The sequence below is a fragment of the Thunnus maccoyii genome, chromosome 8, assembly GCF_910596095.1.
Source record: "Thunnus maccoyii chromosome 8, fThuMac1.1, whole genome shotgun sequence".
Taxonomy (NCBI): domain Eukaryota; kingdom Metazoa; phylum Chordata; class Actinopteri; order Scombriformes; family Scombridae; genus Thunnus; species Thunnus maccoyii.
The window spans coordinates 20881442-20909155 of record NC_056540.1 but is presented as its reverse complement, the minus strand read 5'-3'; the positions used below and the strand labels follow the sequence as shown (position 1 = coordinate 20909155).

Genomic DNA, 27714 nt, shown 5'->3' with positions numbered 1-27714 from the left:
TTTAAGTTCAGTATCATAAGAAGCTCAGAAGCAGCTATGAATTAATTACGTTAGTATTTAACAGGTATGGTTATTTAGTGGTGTGGAACAGATGCGGCCTCGTCTTTAACTGGATGTAACAAACAATCTGATGTAAATTACAACGTTGTTGTTAGTAGTAGAGTCTATATACATATGTAAAAAATGACAAAACCTAAATGAACCATGAGTCCTTAATTAACAAACTGCTGAAACTTCACTGAACATATGAATTCATTACAGTGTTGTCATGAATCCCAGCACTTTTCAGTTTCAGATGTAACAGTAAGAGTTGTGCTTGTAAAGCCCTCTAGTGGCCAAGGAAGGAAACACAAGGTGTCACGCATGAACAAAAGGGGCTTGAAAGGACAAAGCTCTGTGAAGTGAAGTATGAATACAGAATCTCCTCACTGTAAGCACATGACGGGAGATTGCTAAACTGTGCGTGTGTGAGCTTCAGCTCAAGCAATTTAGTATATATTCACACTTAAAAATTGGAAGTTAAGGCCATATTGCTGGATGCTGCAAAAAGCAGCCAGTCAAGTAAATTTAGATGAATCACATGCTAAATGTGGGGATGTTAACTCCCCCAACCCTTCCATAAACTCACGATATTAACCTCATATTCAATTCACATAGCCTGATGTGCATGTGTCCTGGAATATTTTCATACAAGAGGAAAAAAAAACAACCTAAACATATGATAACAATAATTACAATAACAAAGAAGCCAAAATTAATAAATTACAACAATGCACCCCTGACAAACACAAAACTCTTAAAAAACATTATTGAAATTGGACATGACATAGAAAAAAAAAATCTGAAGAAGAACTAGACACAAGAGGAAGAGGAAAGAGACCTGAAGCAAGCACATTGAAGGAATATATGGAATTTCCCTGAAGCGTCTTTTTTTTTAATTATATATACTTTCATAAAATCTTTTCCTCATCATGTAGGGTGCAAATTTAGCACTTAGGGTGGTCTTTCCGCTTCACCTTGTGCTCCTCCCTCTGGAATAGGTGGAGGAGAAAGAGGAGGAAGCTGCTTGAAACTGGTAGAGAACTTTTTAAGGAGCTCAGCTGGACAGGAACTTTAGGAGTGCAACAGGAAGAGGCTTCTCAGCGATGGCTGCAGCATCAAATCTCTACAGAGACACATGAGGACAAATGTTCACGACCATTTTGAAGAAAAGACAATTTTGGAAAAAGGTGAAACATAGTTAAGTATATCTGGGTAAAGAAATGACATAGAGAACTACAGCGACTCCTCACCTGACAGGGTTTCTATGGGTTGGTTCGAGGAATGCAGGGTGTTGACTGGGGTTCCCTTGTCCTCGAAGGCTACCCTGGTCCCCTCTGAGCCATCACAGTTGATCAAGACCTGGTTGCAGTCCTCCGTCTCGATAAGGGGCCGAGTCTTTGAGTGGACATTGAGGTCAATGAGTTCCTCGAAGCTCCACTGGTTGGCCTTACCGTTGAGGCTTGAGACTAGCCCCACCTTGGCGGAGTCCTGCTCGTTCATGAATTCTGAACCCTCCACAAGGCGACCCTTAGGTACTGGGCTGCAGAGGGGAGGGTGAAAGAGGTAGTGAGCAAAGTGAGTACACACAACATAACTTTTTCAGAGTGAGAGATATAGCAGTGATTACATGGTGACAAAAAGACAGTCAGGATAACAGGTGGACAGACAGGATAAGGCAATTATTATTCTATATTTTTCTTGTTGTTACCAAATACCATGAAAAGTCAAAATCCAGCAATTTAATAGTCTGTCTCTCAGTACTTTTTAAATTCCCTATCCTGTCTGTGGGACCCAGCCCCAAGCCCATGTATACCTACAGAAGATATAAATATTTAAATACAGTAAAAACAATTCACAAATTTATAGTTTCATTTTTTTAAAAAAAGGCTAATTTAACGAATCTCCTAAAAACAGCTGAGCAGAACACACAGCTACAGCTCTAGTGAGTATTTCAGGCAGCAGGATGGTGTATGTGGGATTGATTCAAAATTAACTACAGTAGCTGTTTTCATGATAATGAAGGAACACGTCACCCAGAGCAACAGCGTGACTCATTCTGTTTTTAAAATGGTTTTTGGACAACAATGCAGCTCTCTGACATAGATGAATAAGAGAAGATCTGGCTTTGGCTACAAAGACAACATTAAATATGTACATTAGTAAGATCAATTCATTTACATAGGATTTGATGACATAAAGAAAAATATATATTACCAGCATTATCCTTTCTGCAAATGAATTATGGATTAAAAAGATCTCTGATATATTTATATTTTCTACAGCTGACAATTACAGTGCTGTCAGCAGAACTATGAGCATGTCTCCAGTTTCGTCCAGTTATTTTTGAACTCTGAGTGACTTTGCGGTTTTCTGTGAAGGTCATCATCTTTCCTGTAGTCATACCTAACTGCCTGAGTCTCATCTGTGCTTATGCCATTGTTATTCTCTTTGTCGTCCGCCTCTGGTTTTCCATTCACGCTGCCGAGGGGCTCCTCTCGTTGTGCCACTGGCTCACCAGAGCACAGACCACAATCATCTACGTCAGCATCCATGGCGAAGTCGGCCATCTCATCTGTCTGGGCTGTGCCATTATTTGAGGAAACAGATTGGATGAAGTCATAAGTCAAATGAAGAAGTATGTAAATTCACACAAACAAGCCCTTTATGTAAAGTATATGCAAACAAATACAAAAATGGGGAAAACATATTCTTACTCTGGCAGAATTTCCAATTCAAAAATGCAGTGATGCATGAATCTCAATGCACTCTATATACTTGATATCTTGAAGCTGCCATCTAAGTGAAGGCTCGGTAATGAGAACACTTACTCTTGCTTTCACAGTTTATCTCGTCCAATCCCTCGTCTTCATTCTCCTGCATGCATTTATCATCGTCTCTCTGCACAGGAGTCACAACAAACATGTTAACATATATTCAGTGTAAGGGATTTTCTCCACAGACACATTGAAACATACCATCTGAATTAATGTGAGCTCACCTTAAAGTCGTTTTGTTCTCCTTTTCTAGTTCTCTTCATTATTTCTTCAATTCTCTGAAAATGAGTAAAATAGAGCATGTTTACATAACTGATTTCTTTCACTGGGATTTAAACAATGCAGTATGAAAACATTGTTGGTTTGCATTACAAATGGATTAAATAGTTCTTTAAAATATGTTCTAATTTGGTAAAGTCTCGTGGAAAGAAGAGATTTTGATCTCAAGGTTTGACCCTCTTTCAATAAATCTGTACACCAGTTTATCTTTAAGTTAGTTTTCTTCTTCTGTTGGTCGTTACAAAGAATCAAATTCTCAACACTATTTGATTTAGATCTTTTTGAAAAAGGCAAGACTCAAAGATAGAAAGATCCATATATCTTTCCGTACCTTCTTCCTCTCCATACGTTCTTGCTGGTTCTGCTGCATGATGCGGTCTCGCTCCTGACGGACTCTTTCTGCCTCCTCTTGAGCCTTGGCTTCCGCCTCCTCTCGTTCCTTCTGGAGTTCAGCCTGTTTCAGTGCCTCCTCTTCTGCCAGTCTCACCCGATCTTCCTCTGCTCTAAGAGCGTCTTCTTCCTCTTTAAGTTTCCTCTCCTCTGCCAGCTTCTTCTCCTCCTCTAAGCGTTTCAGTCGAGCCTCCTCCGCTAAACGCTTCTCCTCTTCTTTTCTCACTCTGGAGTAGAAAAGAAACAGAAGCACTTGGCTTGTAAGCATACGGATAAATTAATTCAGGTGATTTCTAAAATCGCACATGTTTGGGGTACTTTTCAACAGTATTCATACTTGCAGCCTTGACAGAACTTGCTACTTGTACTTTTAATCCATATAAAATATCAAACAACAAAAGTTTTCTATTGGTTGAAACTAGACAGTGATCGTTCTGATTTCTTTCTGTGTGCATACCACTTGGCTGTGTATCATAGCTTCTGCATTGCTGTCATGGCCAAAGTTATGACAACTTGGTAAAGAATCCATCTCTCTTGGGGGATAAAAACAGGAGAACAAGTGAAAAATTTCAATATGCTCACTTCTCTTCTTCCTCCTTCTGTATCCTGAGTTGCTCCTCTTTCTCCTTCTGCTCTCGCATCAGCCTGCGGTTCTCCGCCAGGATCTTGGCCGCCTCAGCAGCTGAATTGGTGCCTGTCGCAGCCTTAGAGTCTGACAGGTGGAAAGACAAATATAGAAGATGAGCTTATCACTTTCTTACACCCATTCACTGTAGTGCTGACCTGAGGCCACAGCATCTGTGCATTGATAGGACGTGGTGACGAGAGGATGAATGATGACTCAGTTGTGTAACTTTCACATGATCATCACTGAGGTCTTGAAAAGACCTTTGTCTCCAGTTATGCTACATGGAAAAACAAATATATGTTTGAAGTATATATATAAAGAGTCAGGGACAGAGATGGTGGGTCCTGTGCCTCCTACAACAATTCCATCTTCATGATATTATAATGAAAACTGGACAACAGTCTTTGCCCAGTGGCATGTAATATTCAACCATTACTAAGCAGTTTCATCTTGCAGAGCATAATTGTCTCCAGGAGGTGGCAGCAGCAGCGTGAGGTCTGTAACACGATGTCACTCCAGCAGGGACTTAACAGGTCTCCTGTTCCACTGAGATTTATAGCAAACTGAGCTGCTGCCACGTCAGTTTGCAACACACACACACAATTGTGTATTGTCAGCTTATTAAAACAGATGATACACCATTATCTCCGAACCAAATTATTTCTTGAAGAAGTATTCAACCATGATCACAGAGGAAGTACACAGAGCAGGGAACGTTGCGTTATCCTGGTTCCAATGGAAGTGGCTAAGTTAGATAACATACTAACTTACAAGTACACTAGTAAAAAAGATGACACTGTTAAAAATGTTAGAACAATACTTCTTTCTTCTGCAGCTTCAGTAGCTTGCTTTACTAAAGAAGCCCTTTTTTGTTTCCTGAAAATTTAAGAATTTATTGATTCACTTCCTCTGCCAGACACTATGTCCTCTAATAATTTCTTTTGGATTAAAGAGCTCTTCTTGTTCTAATTTCTGCTTTCACTTCCATCTGCGCTCCCTCAGTTCTGTGTACAATGTTAAGTGCAAATGGGAGAGGGATCTGGACAATGAATACATAGAGGATGACTGCAAGTGCCAGAGCAATATTGTGAACAAATGAATTACTTTCATCTTTTTGGGAGTGTAGGTAGGTTTGGACCTGTATGACTAAGAACTGAAGTAATATTCATTAAGTTAATATGAAGAACATTTCAGCTTCCCTTGCTGAAATTGACAGCACAGACTCATGTCTGCATAGACTAGTGTAAACATCCTGGTTGCCAGTATAACATACAGTCTTGGCAAATATTGGTGCTGACTAATTAAAATCTGTCAGCTAACCATAGTTGTTAAAATGACCTTTATTCTATATGGAGTCAGTCTTTATGGATGTTTTGTACTAATATGAAACATGTTCTTATTACTGAGAAGTGCTCACCATCTTTGTCTTTGGTCTTGCTAGAATCAGAGGACTGTGGAGCCACAGCCTGGACAGGACACAGTTCCTTGGACTTGGAGTCTCTCTTTCGCAAGGTGGGCGGCCCTGTTGGGGTGAGAGCTGGTTTCTGGATGGGTGGCGGTTTGGCAGACATTGGCTGGGGTGATGGGGGACGTTGTTTCATTGCGCCAGGTGAGGGTGGGCGTGTCTTGGGATTTTGCCTGTTGGAAGAAAATGTGAGAGTTGTGTTTTATGAAACACACAATGAAAGGCTGCATTAAAATTTTCAAAAATATTTCAGTGAAATGTGAACCGTGGAGGAGGAGGAGGTTACTTCCTGGGCAAATCATCAAGGCGTTGGATTATGTCTACCATACACTAAAGACTTTGAAAAGACTTTTAAAACACTTAACTGACACCCTCTCACATCTAAAGACAAAGACAAAATTATGCAAAGACTGGGGATTTTGCAGGGTCACTATTTGCAAGACTACAAATAGATTAATTTTGAGGTTATTTCCCATCCTGCACCTAGTGGAAATTTACAAAATGAAAAACTGTTGAACAATGAAGCAGAAACAGAAACCACTTTTAGCCACAGCTGCACTTGTTTGTGTAGTGTTTTGTTCTGAAAACCAGCCAAAAAGAAAATGTAAAATTAATTAACTCAGTTATAACTGAACAACAACTGTGAAGAGAAACAACAGAGACTACACGTTTAGATCATATCAGCTAAGACAACCACACTTCAAAAGGTGTCATTCTGTACTTAGAAAAAAGCCTTAAATATCCAGGTTTTCCAGGATGCGTGGGAAAATTAGGTATTTTTACAACATTAAAACAGCTACATAGTTTATAAAGCTGCCCACAGAAACCACTTTCAACCATTAACTATCTGGACACAGCACTTTGCTGGATGTTGGAGTACTTCTGTTTGGAAAACGCGCAAACTGCATGAAATACAGTAGAAACAGCAGCCTGGATAATTATACAAAGTCAGAAAGTCACAGCTTTAACTCCTCCAGCTGGCCTGAAATCATGTGTGGAAAAACCAGTAAATGCACTGCAGACACACAGCAGCTGACATATACAGAGAAATATAAGCTTTTTCTGGATGAATAAACATTAATGTGACTTTATAAAAAGAGAAGCTAAAGGGCAACGAGAATGCTGAGCTTTAAAGTTTCATCAGGAGTCATTAACAGCACCATCAAGCACATCACATTTAATTAGGAGAGGAGTTTAAAAACATGCACACAAAGGGTAACCATTTACTGCATACTGCTGTTAGAAACTGAGTACAATAAGCTGATAATTAGCCTGATCAGCCACCGTCAATAATCATTACAAACACACATTATTAGACTGTAAACCATTAATCAAACAAATAACTAACAGCAGTCAACGTCAGACAACCGTATCATACTTTAGCAGTTACCTGGTGGTGACAAAACTTTAAAAAATATACATATTAGCAGTCTGAATTCAACTGGAGCTCCCTGCACTCTCCGTTACGCCAAACTCCCTTTAAGAAATATGACAATAACAATTCCTTGCATGCCCGCAAAAACTCATAACTTTAAACACAAGATAAAAGGCATCATATGTTGACAGCCCTCTTCTATGTATTTCCATACAAACTTTACACTTTAGATTTTTTCGCCTCAACTTGCTACCAGCTTCCATTGGTTAGCTGCGTAATTTTAGTAGGAGATGAATGTGGGAATGAGAAGTGAACTGTTTCAAAAATTAAGATTTTTCACTAAAATACATGCTGCTTGGTGGATCAGATACACGCTGAATTAAACACCAGCTCATAAAACTGTTAATTCACCTTCTAGCATCTGTGTGTGTGATGTTTTTTTCAGCCGTTACCTTAGTAACTACCCGGTTTGCTGCTTCCTGTTTGGTGCTGGAGAGAGCCATAAACTTCCAATAATATTAAACATGTTTGATTTTACCAGAAAGTCAAGACGAGAACAAGACTGACTTAAGACAGCTCGGACTTTTTATGACCAAGTTTTATGACCAACTAATAGATGATTGATTGTGGAATGTTTTGTTTTGTTTTCTTTTGGGATTTTTTTTTCTTTTTTTTGCCGTGGCAGCAAAATGTTACTGGTGGAAACACTGGAAATATCATTCAATCACTGTATCTTGAAGTCTTACTTGGCTGCTGGGGAGGGAGTCCTCTTTGGAGCTGTACTGGGAGCTGGGGATGGCGAGCGATTGCGCCCCAGGGTAGTGGATGGGGAGGCGGGACGTTGCCCCCCTGGCGGTGTTGACGGCTTGTCCTTCTGTTGTTCCAAAGAGAAGGGACAGAGGTTGAGAAGGAATTCATGACAATCATGAACCCACAAGTTAGTCACACAAATACTATAAGCTATCACAAAATGTCAGTGTAAATACCATTATGTCATAAACAGCGATATACCATGTAACGGCAGTGCTAATGTAATGACATCAAAAAGGAGCAGTCCACAATCATCTTATTTCTTCTTTAGTCAGAATTAGGAAACTGTGCAAAAGACCTGAATATCATGAAGGAAATTCATTTGATTTATGACACCCAATGAGTCTGCCCCTACCTCTTTTCACTGGCATTTCAATCTGTGACACAATGCCAGCATGAAAGAGGCCATGGGTCAAGTTTTAATTAATCTATTTTGAATGCCCGTGTGCTATGTCTGGCACTGTAAACATGACAACGAGAGGGCACAGCAAGGTCAGACACAAATATAAAGTACTCTCCCACCCCAGGCTGTATTGCACAGAACTCCACCATATTATCTTTGGTCACACAGCTCGGGAGGACGGGAACGAAAAGAAGGACATTAAAAAGGCAATAGGTGCACAGTTTCATAACAGCGACAACACTAATTTCCTATTCACGTCAATATAGCACCACAGCAAGAACAGCTTATAGACACAGTGACATCAAATTAAGCCTGTTACTGCTTTGTGTGTCAGTCGAGAACTGATTATAAACACACAAAGCAGTAACAGGCATTTACAGTACTCCCTGAAAACCCTCATAATATCCTTTCATAAGCAAAGGATGGATACAAGGCGGCTTGCATAAAACCACACAGTTTATTTTTGTATCATTAAAGTTGTTCCCTTAAACATATTTTGATCATTTGTTAAAAGAAACATTTCCATTGCTTTTACTTGAACAGTAATGCAGGCAGGCAGCCTCACTCAGCTGACTTAAAAGACACAATTTAACCCAAGTGTCACGCATTGCCTGAGTGATAAGCACGAGGCTATGACTTTCAATTATCTCTACACCAATCTGTGCATGTGGAAGAGAAGAGACAATGAGATGGTGAGGAAAGTCAAAAGCCTTTGACACTAGGCCCCAGGGTCAGGGTGGGGTCTGGTTTGCATGGCCTGATCTGTCCCTAATAATCAGGCCATTGTGGATCACTTTGTCTCATGCTATGACAATGAGGCCCTTCACAGCCACAGAGGAGTGGGACAGGCAGGTTATAAGAGAGAGCCAGGCAGTACTAGCCACCAAATGAGAGCATTAGAGGTATCACTGATGACTTGCAGTATGTAGGATCAAATTTTGCCAATGTACATACAAGTTCAAATTATGAGTAACCAGCAAAGGTCAAAGAACAGCTGGAGGAACAGCATTTCCCTATGGTTAGCATCCTGCAGAAGTACTTTGACAGGCAAATGTAGCCGGATATGTGCATATAAATCAGAGTCTTTGGTGCCATCCACGTATTTCACTCAACAATGTAATTTAAATGTAGGAAGACGTGTATTTGTTATCCTTCTGTGTGGCCTCAACTTGATTCTGGTTTCCAGGCAGCTTCTGGGAAGTTATCCCTCTCTTCAGTAGGCTACCAAAACTTAAGCCATGCGTCAACAACTAAAATATTTTTACAGTTCGTCTATTTTTCCAAGTCAAATTAAATTACATTTTAATGGAAATAAAACCATGACATAGCAGGTAATTAAAAAGGCATGATGTGGCTTTACAAATACTGCCATGTTTTAAAGCACTGGCCTTGTACTGTAAAATATTCTTTAAACTGTACACTTTCAAAAACCTTTTTAGAATATATATTGAACTTAGCTCCAAAACCAAAATGTCATACTGCCTCATAGTAAGTTCTCTCAGTCCTACAAATGTACTTATTAAATGTATCTTTTATCACTCTGCAGTTTGAATATGGACAAGATTAGAGATAAAATCTAAAGCCATGCATCCAGGTTACTTCATCAGTAAATGCAAACTCACTGACTGACACAGGGCTGTAAAATAAATCTCATGAGCCAAATATACAATTGAGGATACAAAAATGCAACTTAAGGAGAAAGGAACATGTAGGAAATCCAGGGAATCAGAACTGTCTGCAATGAAAGCTTTCCCTTCAGCTGAATATTTACAACAGTATACATTTATTTTCGCAAAAGCCAGGATTGTGGTGTTTCTAAATCCTCTTTCACACATGCACTGCAACCCCGAAATTTTCTGGATGTTATGTCCGAATCAGCTAGACCAGACATTAAATGCACTGTACTCTGCCAGCTCCCTAGTACAATGTCTTTGTAATGTCCGATTGTATTGTGTGAATACAGCAGGTAATTTTCCAGAGAATTCACAGCAAGTGAGTGGGCGTGTTGACGACACTTCTATCATATGGCTGGCGCTGGTGAAGCTAGTGCTAATAAGACAGAGGACTTCTTGTGATTTCTCATAAAATAAAAGCGATTTTGTTTCTGGTGAAAAGCTTAAAAACGCAGAATTACAACTGCAGCGTACTTTTTGCAACATGTCCTGCCTCCTGCACGCTCTACCCAGGCGCCATCCCTCGCATAAACCAGACAGAGTATTTCCAGTAGGTGAGAATGCGTCTGACAATCTCCTGTTGTGTGCTAAATGTGTGAAAGTCTGGAGCTGGTTCTCCGGACATTGTCTGGAGTTCATATGTGAAAATGGCTTAACATTAAGATGCTCTCACCAGTGAAGAGTCAAGGGCTCCGTTGGCTGAGACAGAGGTGGTCATGCCGCTCTTCTGTCGGTCAATGCTGCGGCTGCGCACGGGTCCACGCGGTGGGTGCAGGGGGCTGGCAGAGGCTGAGCGAGGACATAGGTGACACTCTGGTAAAGGACACAGTCATCGCAGGGCCAGGGGAGCACAACCAATGGGAGGCGTGATAAGCGGCCAAGTTGGGTAGCGAAGCAGCAAAGAGCAAAAGGAAAGAGGAATAAAGAGAGTGGAAGGAAATACAAGAGGACAGATGAGAGAAAGAGGAAGGGAGATGATGATTGAAAGAAAGACAGGAGGGTGTTTTTTTTAAGGGGACAAGAGCACAAAAAAAAGCGATTTGTTAGATATAGCACTTTAGGCAAGCAACAGCTTGATTTCTGAAGCTTTGATTAAGCTGAAGATTACTGGAGACATACGGAGCAAAGAGCAACAATCACAACAACCCAACACCCCACAGGTGTGCAAGCTTCTGGACACATCATCAACCGCAACACCAAGCACCACAACATAGCACAGAGCACACACTACACAAAACCTACCACCAACACAGTAAAACATACACTGACACTGCAAACAGATACACATTAGTTAGTACACTAAATGAGCATGAATGTTGATTGTGTTGTTTGTTGCATTCAGTTACCGTGACATAAAAATGAGAGTAATTTTCAGTCTTTTAGTCCTTCCTGCTCTCATAATTTTTCAGACTCAGACATCAGACACTAAATGCAACATTTGCAGTTTCACAACAGACCTGATCCTAAAAAAAATCCTACACATAAAAGAAAAGACAACAGAAAGTGTAAAACTCAACTAAATGTAAAAGGGAGCAACTAATCTTAGATGTTGATGCTGAGCTGATAAATAATGGCGGTAATGGATGACAAGAACAGTTTAAGTGTAGCTGGTAGTTAGTAAGGAGTGGAAATACTGTTGTCTAGGTGGCTGGGTGATACGGACAAAATCAAATATGACGATATTTTTGACTAAATACCTTGATATTGATATTGTTACAGTATTGTAGGGATGACTATTGGTGCTTTCACAAAATATTTACACAATAAGATTTTTGATAAATAATCATCAGTAACGTGGATATAATGACTAAATGGGTATAGGCAAATAATAGAACAGTAATGCAACCTTTAAAACCAGGAAACGACAACACTTATGCCATATCACGATATTCCTATATCCAAAATCTAAGACGATATCTAGACTCACATCACAATATCCATATAATATCAATATATTGCCCAGCCCTACTGTTGTCCACTGACTATGAGCTTGCTGTGTCAGTCTGACGGATTAGCCATGATAATCCTGAGACATGGATAACTCTCTCTGCCACAGCCTGGCCACAAATGTGTTCTGTTATTCATTCTGACTGCATACTGAGCAAGCATCTGTGGTGACTATGAAATGTATCCTGCCATAAGCTACCATTGCTGCTGCTAATGCAGATGTGTCATGTTTCTACTGGGGCTATACTTAGCAGAAGATCTATAGTCGCTAATGGGTTTGTAATGGCCAGTCAATAAACACCACAACCTAAAGCCAACACTAGCAATACAGTTGCAGCTTTGAAGTGAGTCAGTGCTTTACAGTATAGTTCTTTCTAGCCTTAAATAAAATACAATAAACAGCAAAAAAAAAGCAGTATTCATCAGTGGAACGGTCAGGAGATTCATTATGGGTTCTCTCTGCTATGGGTCTAGGACTATGTATATCCTGAACCACATCTTAACTACTCTACACTACACAAAGAAACGGTTCACTTAAAATCTAACATGTGGAAGTCAGCTAGCGGCACATAAACCCCACCTAGATGGCTACAGGGCATATTTCACTACATAATGTCAGCCAAACATCTTGTCTGGGAATGTGGATGTGCTGCATTTGAATAGTGTGACTTCAAGTCAACAAATTCTAAAATGAAATGACAGTAATTACTATTTTAGCACTGTATACTGGAGTCCCCAGCACTCTGGTTTCTCTACCAGAACACATGCAATAGCCAACAGTCTCATTCTGACGTAACATGAACCAACAGGTAAGCAGCTTAGAGCAAATCTCCCGGCATGGACCCTGGGGCTTCTCAGATGCAGAGAAATGCTCCTGGCCAAGTCTGCCTTGCTTGGTTCAGCTCAACACACAACAGCCAATTGTGTCTGTTCTGAGAGTGCATGTGAGCTAGACTAGTGTGTGTGTGTGTGTGTGTGTGTGTGTGTGTATGGGTCAATATTTACAGAGTAACTATGCTCTCTCACATGAGTGTACTTTGCTGCAAATAATTACTGTACGTACATGCATAACAAACAGCTGATCGTAACAATAGCAGCTTTTAAAACACTTGGACTTGAGCAGCAACTTCAGTAAATCCACCACCAGCAAGAGGTCATCATGTGCTTTGAAAGGATTGTTCCAAAAGCATGAGAGTCTGCAGCAGGGCGATGGGATGAGCTCAGATCTAGTGAAGTGATACTGGGAATGACTGGGCTGACTTTCTACTGGTAAAATGAGGGTAAGTAGGGAGGACCAGGGTCTGTGTCTAGCCACCCTTCCTCTCTGTCAGGATCTCCTAAGTGGAGGTTACCTGGAGCATCTGTTCCTTCAGCAGAAAGGGCGGCGGCGCTCTTGCTCCTAGCTAGTGAGGCCTGGGTGGGAGTGAGCAGGCGACTAAGGACCCCTCCGTCCACAGTGCTGGCCGGTGGCCTGCGAGCTACACGGCCGAAAAATCACCCGAAAAATAGTAGAGGAGAACAAAAAGGCCAAGGAATAAAAGAGTGGGCAAGAATGGGGGATGACAAAACAAGAGGGTGGGAAGGGGGTCAATGACGTGTAGAAAGGTCACCATGTGATTTAACCAACAGTAGAAAATCAACATACAGAACCAAAGGTTGTGTCTCAATAATCTTACAGGGCTGTCTTCATCATTTTAACTTTCAGGGATATCCAAGAAAATTAGAATAAAATGAGGATGTCAATAAAAGACAGCAAGGAAAGGACACCATGGAAGAGTACTGAGACAGACCAAAGACTGATTGTCTAGTAACTGAAGATCAGTTAAACAGTAGTCAAAGTAGAAAATAAGGTCAAATCAATGGTTCCTTGAGGCAGAGGGAGGTATGCTGATGGGAAAAAACAAACCATTAGTGAACTTCAAAGATAGCAGAGAAATACTATTGGGTAGGAAAATGAGGAGTGGAACAGACCAAAGACTAAAATTGATAGGGCAAGTGACCATGATCAGGCAAGAGTTATTTAGCTTCTACTGTGCAAACTATTCTATGGTTAAGATAAAGAAGGCACCAAATTTGAATCATCAAGTAGTAGTAGTACAATCGTCAGTACTGAACAAATCAGCATGTTATGAAAGCACTATGGTGGAGTTTGATTTCACAGCAGAAACAAAGAGCTCTTGCTTCAATGAAATGGAAGAATTGAAGAATTCCCCATTTAGGCCATATTTGCTACCTGAGCTACAAAGTAGAAATCATATCAGAAGAAGAGTTTAAAGTGTTGAGGGGTTAATTCTGCCACATATCCCAAAATACTGGCTGTTCAAAGTAGGATTGCAGAGTCACACCTCTTTTTAGAGTCCCTTACTGTGCTGACATCTGTTACAGACAGACTTGTTTTTTTATTAGCTCTTGAGTGCTATCCCCTGGAGCATGGTAGCGCAGCTTGCTGCTTTGCACCCAGGTATTAGGAGTCTGGGTATGAGTTAAGAGTTATGAGGAAAGTGGTGCGTGGGAGTTTTGGGACTAAATAATTTTAATTGCAGATGAGAAGTGCTAAATTAGTATGAATGATAGTAACTGTGATGTATTATTGTCCAGGTGAACCACACAGAACATACATGTGTACAACATCTGCACGGAGAGGCTGACATGGCTATAGGACAAACAAAAGCATTGGTCGTTAATGGCAATAGACAGACTGCAGTGAGGTCTCGTGGTCATTTCTGTGCTCTGGGGGTGCTATGGTAGGATGGCACTGACACACATCACACTGAAGCATGAGCACAGCAACTTAATTCCAGCTAAGACGGCGTCATCTGGGAGGGAGAAAACAATCAACACTTTGTGACAAAAAACAGAACACTGTGTTAGTGCAGACACGGCACACAACAGGACCATTCTTGGATTGACACTTAAAAAGAAAACAATGGACTGACACTTAAAAAGAAAACAACGATAAAGGTTAAGTTAGCTGCCAGTAAGTAACATAGCAAAGTGCAGGATCTGGTCCAGAGTATATCACAGACACAGTGTAGAGAAGGTTAGCAGCTGCCTAAAAGGTAATTCAGTAGTCAGTAAGTGAGACTTTTGGGTGAAGGAGAACATGAATGGAAAGAGAATACATAGCAAAAAGAGCTGGCCAGTTTAAAGAACAACATGGCTCCATTACCCTGAATTGAGCCAAATGAAAATGTCATCCCCACAAAACCTCTTTGTTCAGGACTTTAAAAAACCGAGCGGATTCAGAATGAGCAAGCCATTAACATCATAGCAACATGCTTGTTATTCAAAGAGACCTGAGCGATGCAGATAGGGGCATGGAAAAATGATTGTTGATTGTTCATGCTAGCCACCTTGATCATCCGTTGTCCCCTTATCAGGCTTGGCAGGCGTCTGTGCTCTGCCCACACTTACTCGTGTGAGGGAGGAACTTCTCTTCTTCACGGAACGGCCTACGGACATGAGAGTGGAGTTATAGCCAACAAGGCACAGGGAGGGAGTCAACAAGGAATCCCCAAAGAAAGTTTACAAGTCATGTGCACTTCATTTGGCTTTATGTGAGTCACCAGGCTAGGGCTGACAGCAGCTAGTGTCTAAGTTTATTAGACGATGCCTAAATATACAGACCATATTACCTGATGCACCCTAGACCAGAATCCCACATTGTAGTATTAATGTAACAGCTGTCAGTGTTTCAACTGTTAGCATGTACAAAGTCAGGTTGCTATGTGGTTTTCATAGCTGTGACAGAGCTAAATTTATAATGGTTTTCATTAAAAATTTTACTATAATCTGTAGTGATTTGGCATAGTGTGGGATGGATAGGGTTTCTTTTGCACCTGTCTGTTCCACCTGAAGCTTTTTGCCGTCTTCCTTAGTGGCCTGAGCAGCATTGCCATTTCTAGGCAACCGGTTACAAGACGAACTCCTTGGCTTAACACCTGAGAGACAATGATGAAACACCCAATGGTGAATTTACACAGTGCTCTCTTGTGAATGGTATAAAACTCTCAGGATTTTTCTGAATGTATTCATAGGCCTGGAGAAGGAGAAATGGTAAAATAATTATTAAACAATGGAGAAGTACAGAGAAATGAGCCTTATCAGAGAGGTGAAATGGCACTGGCAGCCCATAGAAACTGCGGAGAGATGAATCAACTGATTGTGTTGATTATTTTTTCAGCAAAAATCAAATACACTTCTTGTAATTTCTCAATAGGCTTAGGAATATTGCGACAGGAGAGTGACAGGCTGCTACACCACTAAATCTATCAGAGCACATTTATTAACAAATCACCATTCGGTGCTTGGGACCCCTTATGATTCTTAAAATTTGATTCAGTGTACTTCATAGAGGTGCATAGTGAATAGCATAATTGGGAGGTCATGCTAGTTATTGGCTAGAACCAGAGACAGAGAGCTAAGGCATTTTTTTTACCAGTCTGTGCTCCAGTAAGCCTGTGTGCAAAACCCTGGATATGAAGAGCACAGGGGTCAGAGTTCACTTTAGGCTTAGTGTTGGCAGAGAAGGTGAGTTTGTTCCATGTCATCTCAGCTTAGTCACCTGGTAGATCTCAGTACATGAATCATCATAGAAAAACATTTAACTGATTGATAAATACACTTTCTGGAACATACTACATTGGTTAAGACAAAACGCTGAAATGCAAAGGAGGGTAGGATGAAGGCCGAGAGGGAGGGAGGAAGGGTAGGAGGGAGGAAGGGTAGGAGGGAGGGGAGAGCGGAGACTTACTTTTGTCAGGAGATTTGATGAGGGTGGCAGAGGAAGAGGATAGGCGTTTACTGATGCCAGCCTCGGACGGCTGTTTCAGGTTCATGGTGGATGTGGAACGCTTGTCCACTAGTAGGGAGGAGGAAAGACAGACAAGGGAGGCGGAGTTTACACTGGAGGCAGGCCAAAGGGGGAGGGTAATTGGGTGCACACAGTAGGAGTACAAGGCTCTGCAAGATCCTAATACCATTGATACGCAAAGGGCAATATGTTGCTTCACTAATAGGCCTAAAATATATTAACATAAAAATTATACACAGGTATAATCAGATATAATATACATATATATTGATCTAATGTGCTATTTATGAAGATTGTGCACATTTAGAAATGCACATTTGGCAAAACACATTACATACCGAATGTATTTTCTGTTATACATGATGCTCTACATGAAAATGTGCATTTTTACCACACCATTAAAATGTCCTAGTGGTTTCACAGCCAGGCATGGTGGTTAGTAAACACTAGATGCTAATGTATGACCATTCCAAAGACGACACCATCAACAACATTACATGGTCCGTGCCCGTGAATCCCGATGTGATATTAGCCCTGTTTGTTTGTGTGACATTCCATTGGGCTTCCATGCGAAGTTGCCCATGTGACCTGGAAGTGCCATAAATTGTGTGGGTCAAAAATCTAAAGCTACGCTTCCAGCTATTCACCAATGTCCAAAGCACATTCAAAACAGAGGCCCCATACATACAAGTGTTAGTGAAAAACTGCCAGTGAGAGTGCAGGAGGGAGGGGTCGGGAGGAGGGATAGTAGGTAACCAAACTATCTATAGTGCCAGTGCCAGTCCATGCTGTGTTGCTACATTGGTGGGCAAATTATAAACAAACAAAACCTTGTTGACTCCTTGGTGGCTTTTCTGGTGAGGCAGAGGAGATAACTATAGTTACTGGAGATGAGGTGCTGGCATCAGATTCTCCTGTGGGAAAAGAAAGCGCTCAGGGAGGAGCGATAAAATACAAGTAGATAAGGCACATCCCAACAAAGAGAGATGGAGGTGAAACCTGGCTGGTAGCCATCAGCCCTTGCTTGACACACAGTGTCTAAAGTAATGAAAACACCATCCTGGGACCCAAAAAATAATTTCAAAGTTACTTAATAGATCATTGTGGTTTACTGTTGGAGTGTCAAACAGTGGGAGTGATTGTGCAGGGGAGTCAAGTGATGTCTCATGCATGTAGTGTTCAAGAGCAAGAGTGTGGCAGAGTACAGTTACAACTGTCATTTAAATGTAATTCTTCACATTTCAGTCAATAAATTAGATTTTATTTTGCATACCAAAACTGGAATTATACAACTCTGACAGCTTATAATATTTCAATGAACTGTTAGTCATATCTGATCATATTTTTAGTTTTGACTACATTAAATTAATGAAAGTTCTCCACTTTCACAGTGTTATAGGAGCTACTTCATAGTTTGGGGGTTCTGATTTAGACGAGTTTTAAAAATGAAATGTTTGCATTTACACTCGACTGATACCCCACTATCTGCTAGCAAGGCGGAGTTACAATAGCTATGACTGAATTGAACTAATTACATTAAAGGATGTGATTTAACAATGAATGAAGCATCACATGTTACTCTCATGCATAGCTCCCAAGCCAAGAGCTGATAGATATTTTTGGTAATGTACGGTTAAAAGACATAATCACTTTTCTGTATTTTTAATAGCAAAAATAGCTAAGAATCAGTCACATCTCACTAAATGAATCATCAGCTGCCGGCAAAAGAAAAGATCTGCTTTAAAAGCGCTTTCATGTGGCTGGATTTCACTCCAACTATGGACAATAGTGACAACAGTTTGAACTTGACCCCCTTCATGTCTGGTTTTGAAGAAATTAGTTTTTGGTGTGTCCTTACTGGCTCTTTAATGCACCATTGCACTAGATGAAGTTGAAAGTCAAATTCAATGGAAAAGCAAAAAAAATAAATAAATAAAAATAAGGACGGCCTTTACCTGTTCGTCCATCTGAGTCTGTGGACAATCCTCCCCAGGACCATCTCTTCTGTCTCTGCTCCACTCGCTGGCTACGCTCCAGTGTTCGCCGCATCACTGCCTCATAGTGCTCCTGCAGCATAACGGGGAAGAGGAGGAGAAAAACACATTTAGAGGAGAGAAACACTGGCCCCTAAAACACAAGCAGAGAAGACCTGCAGATGTCTCAATCGAGCCAATCTGTTCAGAATCTAATAATTTGTTTGAAAACCTCAAACTGATACTGCGGTTCAAGGTATCATTTTTAGACTGAAACAAAGAAATCTTATCAATCCATTATCCCTGTTTATGCATTATGTATTACAATGAACATTCAAGTTGTTTGCTGTAAATGCTGCAGGACTGATAACACAATACATTTGAAAGGATTAGTCTTATTTGGGTATATATAAGATGAAGAGGATAACTGTGCTCTTACCACTGTTCTTTTTCAAAATGACTTCCCTTACTCTCTGTTTCCTTTGTATTTTTTTTAAATACCTAAAGTGAACACTACAACATAAACCTATGTGTCAATGTAAATTTAATTCACATTTAATTTTAATTATCATTTCATATAGGCACTTATCTGAGCCTCCACCAATGCTGCAGCTACCTTTTCCTCTTCCTGTTTCTGCTTCCTCTTCTCCTCCACAGCCAATCGCTTCTGCTCCTCCTTCCTTCGCTGTTCCTCAACCTTTTTCTGACGTTCCTCCATCTGACGCTCCACTTGCATCTTGGACTTGCGCTCCCGCTCCATGATCTGTGACTCACGCAAAGCTGACAGCACATACATAACGGGCAGTGAGTGTGTGCAGAAACTAAACATAAACGTCTCATTAGAATGTTACTTCCTTATGTGTTAGTTCACTAAATTGCAGAAAATTACTAAACTAAACGGTAATGATCCTTTGTGTTCTCTGGGTTAGGGCTGGACAATATATCTATATTATTGCGATATTGTGATATGAGACTAGATATCGTCTTAGATTTTGGATATCCTAATATTGTGATATGGCATATTTGTTGTCTTTTCCTGGTTTTAAAGGCTGTATTACAGTAAAGTGATGTGATTTTCTGAACTTGCCAGACTGTTCTAGCTGTTCTATTATTTGCCTTTACCCACTTAGTCATTATATCCACATTAATGATAATTATCTATCAAAAATCTCACTGTATAAATATTTTGTGAAAGCACCAATAGTCATCCCTACAATATTGTCCCAATATCGATATCAAGGTATTTAGTCAAAAATATTGTGATATTTGATTTTGTCCATATCACCCAGCCCTACTCTACATTTTAACAAGGTTCATTTTACATATAGATAGATATGGGGGAAACCGGGATCTTCCTCTTACCCTGTTGTCTCTCTGCCTCCTCTCGCCTCTCTTTTGCTACTCGCAGTCGGTCGTCTATTCTAAGTGCGGCGCCGTCAATGACTGCAAACACACACATGTATAATATGTGGTTAAGAATGGTAAGAACATGCAGCAAAGCATATAAATAGAACTCAGGGGTGGCTTAATGGTGCATACTGTTACATGCTGGTACAAAGGCTTTGCATCAGCCAGGCAGATGTGTGCATGTGACTGTCATTAATCAGCTTTGTCAACTGTTACAGTAATAAGATGATGACTAAGGGTTACCTGCAGTAAGCCACACTGAGAAGGTGGTGGGAGTGGATTGTGTTGCATCAAATGGCTCAGATTATGGAAGACAATAGAGCAGTGCCAGGGCAGTATCTGTGAGAATTAGTTTCTATGTCAAGGTGTGGTGTCATTTACCTGGCTTACACCCCTGAGGTTTAGCTGGTGCGTTGGTTGTAGGTCCTGGACTGTTCCCTGACAGGCTGCGCCGCTCCTCGGCTTGTGCCTGTGCAGCTGCAGCTGTATGCAGGAAAACACACAGACACCCACAGTTTACACATACAGAGCTTAGCTAGACTGACATTATGTCATGCCTGACAAAGCAGGTATATCAGGGAGATAGCATTGCTTTTGGTACAGCAAGCCAATCAAGTTTAAATCACGCGTTTTTCTCTGTGCTTTGTTTGCTCACCATAGGAATGCTAGTTCTAGAGAGATCCAACGGATTTGAAGCTACAGAACAATCCAGCTATTCAGCGATCTGACATAACCCCCACCTCATGGTCCACCCTGTAGCCAGCTATACACTGCTTTCTGTGACAAGCTGGGAGAGATGGGCTACTGTGAGCAACATGTCTGGAATCAAAACCTTTTAAACAGAACTATTCAATAAATAAATTAAGTAAATAAAATTAAAATCAATAAAGGGCAACTTTATATATACACACACACACACAAACACCACATCTCCACAACATCAGCAAATAACTAATGCGGGAATGCAGGAATCTGTTGTGTTTCCGTTTGGGATTTCACCTCTTTGGGGATGTGATTTCTACCACCACAGAGAGGAAAAAAGGGTTTACAAGAAGGTCAAATACATCAACTCTACCACCACAGTTCAACAGCACTTTCTTCAGCCAAATTATTCACGGGAAAGTCATAGTGAGGAGATACAGGGGCAGGAAGGAAGGAAACAGGGAGGACATGATCAAGCTTTATGAGCCCTAGTGTCAGCCTTATCCCTAGTCTCTTTCCCTCTTTTCGGTGCGTTTTCAGCATTACTGAATTGCTGACAAAGAGGCGAAAAGATCTTCAGTCATGTGGTAGACACGTTATTGACGAACACTTCGAACTGTGTTCTGAAAAACTCTCTGTCTCCCTCGTTCACAAAGTTATACTGTTGCCATAATCATTCAAACTTTTATTACGATTACTTTCTGCTAAAATCATTTCCGATCTGCTCTTCTTTTCATATGTACTGACTGAACTGTTATTAAGATGCTGCTAATGTAAACCAAACATTTTCTGCTGTTTCCCCACCTGAAAATCACTGTTAATATAAAGGAGCTAGAGGAAAAGCAGCGTTATTTGCCACCACAGTTAGCAACTGATTGTTAACTCCTCAGCTTACACTGCAAGATATGGACATTTTTGTTCAAAACTGTTGGCATCTGCAAATTAAGCGGTAAGCTCTGTTCATTCATCTGACTACCATATATACTTTGTTTGCACCAATGAACCAAACGAAGATTTATTAGAGCAGAGAAAACGCAATAAGAAGCAGAACATAGGATCCATATAGCGACTTTAAGACTGATTAAGTAACTCTTACAGAGATTTTGACAAAACAATCTTCCAGAAGTAGTTGTGAGATAGATTCATTAACGCATCTGTGACTGATGTGTAAAACCAGATATCAGAGTGACCAGCAGAAGCCAGACAAAGAAAAGTGAGCTGACAGGGTAAGTAGTCACCAATGCACTGATTATCTGTATTCTGCAACAGCATCAATGCTCTCCAGTCAAAAAAGATTATGAAAGGTCAAAGTCTGCAGCTTATGCCCAGTGGAAGTGTGCAGGTCTCGTCACTTTTGCTCTCAGACTCCTTCCCTTGACCTCACTGATGAGTAGATCAAACGGTGGGTAAATCAAGACCAGCTGTGATTTTACTGCACTTTTAATAGCTGTTTAACACACTAAGAATAATGCATTACACTTAAGCACACACAAATCATTAACTCTAGTCACCACTTTTAAAGCAGGAATGTGAAGATGATTTCTATGCCATGAAATTGTATTTGTGGTGGGAATCATGCAATACCACAAAGAATACAATTACCTCAAGGCAAACATGGAAACTTGCGTTGGCTGACTGTGTGTCCTGTCTTTATTAAGTGTACTATAGTATGTGTAAACAAGTGTATCTGTATGTTTGCAGTACAGGTTACTGTGGCAAGATCATTAGTATACATATATGGATTTAAGAACACTGGTGAAACTGTTTTTAACCTTCTCCCAAAACAGACATTCTGTTTTACTCAGGAGAATAGACAGGAAAAACAGCCGGGGCACTGTGGGCAGAGGGAGCTGAACTATATTCAGAAAAAAAGCGATCTAATTCTAGGTCATAAATAAGTCACACATTTATCATTCCAGAAAAAAGATGCAAAGCTGTATAAATGTTGAGGGCTCAGTGATCAAATGTGTAGTAGATGTAACTGCACTGTCCTGGCTTTGTTTCACATCATACCTCAGTCTTTTCCTCAATCTTCCCATTTCTCTCCTCCTTCATATAAAAAAGGTAAAAAAAAAATCTAAAAAAAATAAAAGGAGGATCAATAAATAAATACCAAGCACCTTGTGTAACAGGGTGACTGTTGCTAAGTGATGCACAGAGCAGCTGAGGATGCATGATAAGAGCTTTTCAACCACGCTTAGGCCTGTATCAAGGAAGATGTGAGGTGATTCATAGCTGAATAAACAGAACAACAGTATGGTAAAGCTTTGAGGGCCTGACTCTTCACACTAAGTGACAACTTACAACTGAATTCACTTCACGTTAGGGATGAACACTATACACTCTATTTATCAACAGTATCATCTTGTAAATAAAGTGACACTGATATTGCAGCCTACAATCTGTGAAAGGGCTCCTTAAATTACTGTAAAAACAAATGAGTAGAGAACGTAAATATTCAAGTTTTAATCTTATAACCTTCTGCAACGACATGACAGGTTTTAGAACTCAAGCTAAGTGATATTTGCAAACTGCAATGTCTTTATAGGGAAGTAAAAGTAAAACAGGAAAGCAAATGGGTTGAATAGGTAACAGCTGTTGAGCTTAAACCATGCAGACTCTTTCTCTACCTATGTGTAAAAGCATGGATGTAATATTTGTTTAAGATACATTTCTGTGACAAACACTGATGCTGCAAAGATTTTATTGAATTTCTGTGTGCCACAACCACAGTGGATGATGCACCTTCCTAGTCACCAAACCCACTGTTCTATGTTGATAAGAAAGAAACAAAATAAGTGAAAAATCAGACCAAGTCAGCACCTTATATAATAAAATGAACACACTCCATTGACGCACACATTCATGTGTTGATTGAAGTGCTTTAATGAGATGGGGGGGAGAGATCCTGTTTTTCCAACAGACCTCAAGAGAGCCAGGTGTGCTCATAGAAATGGAAAGAGCCAATCAGAGGAGCTGTTTCTCATCACTATGGAGATTTGCACATATTAACATACATCATTGCTCTTGCATCGACAGACTCTCTGCGTAATGCTTCTCGAGATTACAGAGACATAACCAGTCATTAACCTGACCGCTAATTACAAACCAAACTGATCAATGGTATTATACCTAGACAATCAGTTGTTCAGGTATCTTTAGGTGGTAGTTTTGGACAAAGACTTTGTGTTAAAGATTCAGTCTGAAGTTGGTGAAAGGAGCCATTTTCAAACATCAGATTCAACATGATCCACGAAAGTTGTAAAATTCATCTTTTGATTAAATGTGTCAGTATTGCAACATACATACTGAATTAAAATTTGATTGCCTAGCCTTTAAAAAAAGCAAGAGATGCTGAAAAGCCCTGCAAAACATTCTGACTGCAGCATACATACTTATTGATTAGATGTGATCTAGCCGTCAGGCTGCTGGGTTATTATGGCAACAGGAAGACCACCAGGGGGGCTTGTCATGACCATGCTTGGCAGGCCAGACAGAGAAACACTAAACAGGAAGCAAGTCAGCCTGCATTACATCATAACGCTTCTGTTAAATTACTAAAATTGATGTTAGTTCTCCAAATAACAAGCAAGATCATCAGACATAATTGCAGCACTCTCTGTCACGCAGACACTATTGGTATAGCCGATACACAGTATAGTCGAGAAGCAAGAGATCAGTAGGTCAGGTCCCTTTTCTGTCCCTCTTTCTGCAGACTTTACTGTGCCCTGAAGCATGGTACAAATGAGTAGCTTGTTGCACAGGAAGTGTCTGCCCTGCCTAATACAAGGGTGGACAACTCTAACACTGAGTACTTAATGTATGCAGGGATCATTAACTCCGCCCCAAAACTATAACAGATGAATTTACTAACCAAAACAACTTCAACCACTGATTAGTTGCTTTCTTTGGTTAATTTATCTAAATCAGTGCCTGGCTAGGATGAAAACATTAACAATCTTGGCCATCCATGGCTCACAGCTTACCATCACTAGCTGGTCCTCAGATAACACTGCTGATGCATGCTTACACACATGCACACACATGCGCACACAAACACACCAGATCCTCTATGGGATTACTCTAGACCTGTTCATGCAAAGGTAAGCCTTGGCTATTTGCAGTACTAGCAGCAGGATAATGATGACACATCCCACTTTCCTTGGGAGTCTCCTCTTTCAGGTGGTCCACATTTCCCTTACAGTGATGGGCAGTGAAAGGATTCAATTATTTTTTCAACTGCATTATTGATTAGGCTCATTAAGCCCATTCTTCCTTGATTCTTTTATACATTCCTTTTTGATAGATTGTTCGAGGATAAACAGAGTACAGCAAAGGCTTTACAGGATTATTTTATAGCTTCATCTCCGTTGAGAAAATTATGGTCAACTTTCTTGACACTGTAGGATTCAGGCATCAACATATCCCAAAAATATAAGTTAAAAAGAGCACAAATGACAAAAGTTGAAGGCAGAGTTTTTGAATTACTAGTTACTGTACACGCAAGAGTAAGTCTATAAGCCAGACTGAACCAATACAAGTCAAGAACTGAACCAAACATCCTGTCCTGAACAATCTGTGACGTAAGTTTATGGTTACATGCATAATTCACACATCTTTGGCTTTCTGCTGAGCTTGGACAGTGTGTCTCATAAATGGAGGGTGTTGTTGCCTGTCGGTGGACGCATCAACAAGAGAAAATGATTTGTACAAAGTGGACAATTTGTAATTATTTCAAAACTGTTTTTCTCAAAAGCCATCCCAAATCTCTAGGCAAAGTTGGCAGGGAACTTGCATACTTTTGTATGTACATGCAGCTGCGTTGCATGTAAGAATTTTCTAATGAAAGGAAAACAAGAACAATCCAAAAGGATTTGCCTTTGGTTATACGCTACACAAAATAACATGTTTTGCTATTCAAATCTTTGGCATCTGTGCATGTGTGTGAACACACACACTTCTACAACACTAACACTTCCCATAAGTTAATTTAAAATGTTAAAAAAACAGAGGTGGGATATTTGTGCTAGAAGAGTCCATCTAAGTGGACAGAATCAAGAAACTACACTCTAGAAACTACATAAGTCTGGTCCATTTCCTCCTTTGGTTAAATCTGACCAGTTCAGAAATATTTCTCATGCTTTTAATTCTGCAGCAGCAATGGCTGAGCCAGGATCAGGATAACCTTGCAGTGTGACTTGCAGTAGTGTGATCCCCCTTCATAATAGCAGGGTACATTTTCTCCCTGCTCACATTCTTGTGGAAATGACCATGCACATGAGCTAGATTCCTAACATTATTTTATTATTGTCAGTCTGACTGAAGGCCGAACTAACTTCTACATGGAGTAGTTAGAAATACTCCGGACATGATTTTATCCCTCACAAAGCCAGGATCCCAATATCTCACATCACTCAGAACTTTGCGGATATTTTCATAAAACCAAAAAATTGGGTGGATGAAAATTCCATATTGAAAATACTGAATGGAAAAGTTAAAGGAAACAGGAAGAAGATCAGCACTAAATATGGCCCAGACGTTGCCAGGAGTAACACATGCCTACACCCACACTGGGTATGCAGAAAACTCCCTCTTACCCTAAAAACTGTTGGCCCTACCACTAGCCCGAGTCAAAACAAACTGTGCATTCATGCCCGCAGATGCAGACACAGTAAACATCAATGCTTAAGTCTGGAAGGGGCCAGCTGAGCCATGGATGAAAAGCATTGATAGAAACTCTGCTGCTACAGTTGGCTTATATAATACTATTTACAAAAACTGTAGTGTGCCTTTTGCTGAACAAAACTATCCCTGACACATGGCTGCTGGTCCAACCAAAACTCTTATCATGGCATCAAGACATGCAACTATGCAGCCTTTTTTTTCTCTAATCAGAGCTGTCTGACACTCCAGCTTTATCTGAAATTCAGGTCAGACATTGTTATAGATGCCCTCCCTGGAGAGTGGAGGGGGTTATGCCATATGTCAACATATACGCATAACTATCGACTAATGCATAAGGCGAGAAAGGAACATTTTGTATTCCACACTTTGTAGAAGATAGATGAGTTTTGAGCAGGAAGCTAGTAAACTGCTGATGTACTGGGAACCGGCTACTGTGTGGCTAGAGAAATAAAGTTAATTTAATTTCTACTGGGCATCAACTCAGACCACTTTTAAGTTGAATTCAAAACACTTCAACAGGAAAGCTCAACTCTTCCTGATGGGGACAGCAGATGATCACTTTTGACAATAATCCTCGAGTGTTTAGCTAACGCCGCGTTATCTAAGCTACTGACGTTTGTCAGTTAACTTACAGAGCAGTTAGCTTCACTTAACAAACATTTAGAGTTTTGTTTGTCTAGTCTAATGTCTTCAGACGACAGCACTACGTTAAACAACGTGATTAAAATGCAGTAAAGCAAAGCTAAAGCATGGCTAGGTGAGCTAGGCGCCAGACAAGTAAAAGTCGTGAAGTCGTGATATGTCAACCGGCTCTGATGCTACAAAATATAACGTTACAACTTCAGCTAACGTTAACTGCAAGTACTTTACTTTCACTAAGTTCAACCAATGCATTTAGCCTTTCCTGGAATTCATTAATATAGATATCATCTAGGTTTGCAAACCAACTTTTAACGTCCAATGTGGGAAGAAGTTACAGATTTTTCCGCGTCCATTGTCAGCAGATAACCGAGCAGCGAGCTAACGTTACTAGCCAGACAAGCTGGTCGCGTTACAACACGTTCAAATAACCCGGTTTGCGGCGGCAGTTGCTAGCAAACATTATAAAGTGATTACTACATTATAAGGCACAACTGGGTCAAAAAATAACCACGACTGCCAAGATTTTTCTTACCCATTTGGGCTCGCAAGCCTTTGAGAGTCGTTGCACCCTCCGCCATTTCTATGAAGTTTTCCTTCTCTGTTTTTTCTAAAGCAGGGGCGCGTAACACTTCGCAGCCGGCAGGACTCGGACACCACGGGGACGTGGACATCAAAGAGACGAGAGAATGAAAGAGGTATCACTCTG

General features: G+C 40.5%; 1 protein-coding gene across 8 annotated transcripts; it reads right to left on the bottom strand.

Annotated features, from left to right (window-relative positions):
* Nucleotides 1-803: 803 nt before the first annotated feature.
* map7d3 (MAP7 domain containing 3) lies at nucleotides 804-27714 on the bottom strand. Of its 8 annotated transcripts, none has more exons than XM_042419097.1 (20): nucleotides 27541-27714; nucleotides 20361-20462; nucleotides 19935-20015; nucleotides 19189-19352; nucleotides 18555-18666; nucleotides 17430-17513; nucleotides 16540-16647; nucleotides 15626-15727; nucleotides 15140-15238; nucleotides 13139-13264; nucleotides 10513-10652; nucleotides 7700-7827; nucleotides 5531-5751; nucleotides 4068-4197; nucleotides 3427-3712; nucleotides 3041-3094; nucleotides 2871-2940; nucleotides 2446-2623; nucleotides 1293-1582; nucleotides 804-1165 (listed from the first exon to the last, which is right to left on the bottom strand). In XM_042419097.1, the coding sequence occupies exons 1-20, from the start codon at nucleotides 27677-27679 to the stop codon at nucleotides 1158-1160; spliced, it is 2622 nt and encodes an 873-aa protein (XP_042275031.1). In that variant the 5' UTR covers nucleotides 27680-27714; the 3' UTR covers nucleotides 804-1157. The 8 variants fall into 8 exon arrangements, with proteins under 8 accessions (XP_042275031.1, XP_042275032.1, XP_042275034.1 ...); XM_042419098.1 differs by having other exon boundaries at nucleotides 10513-10628; nucleotides 27541-27681; XM_042419100.1 differs by lacking the exon at nucleotides 13139-13264 and having other exon boundaries at nucleotides 27541-27680.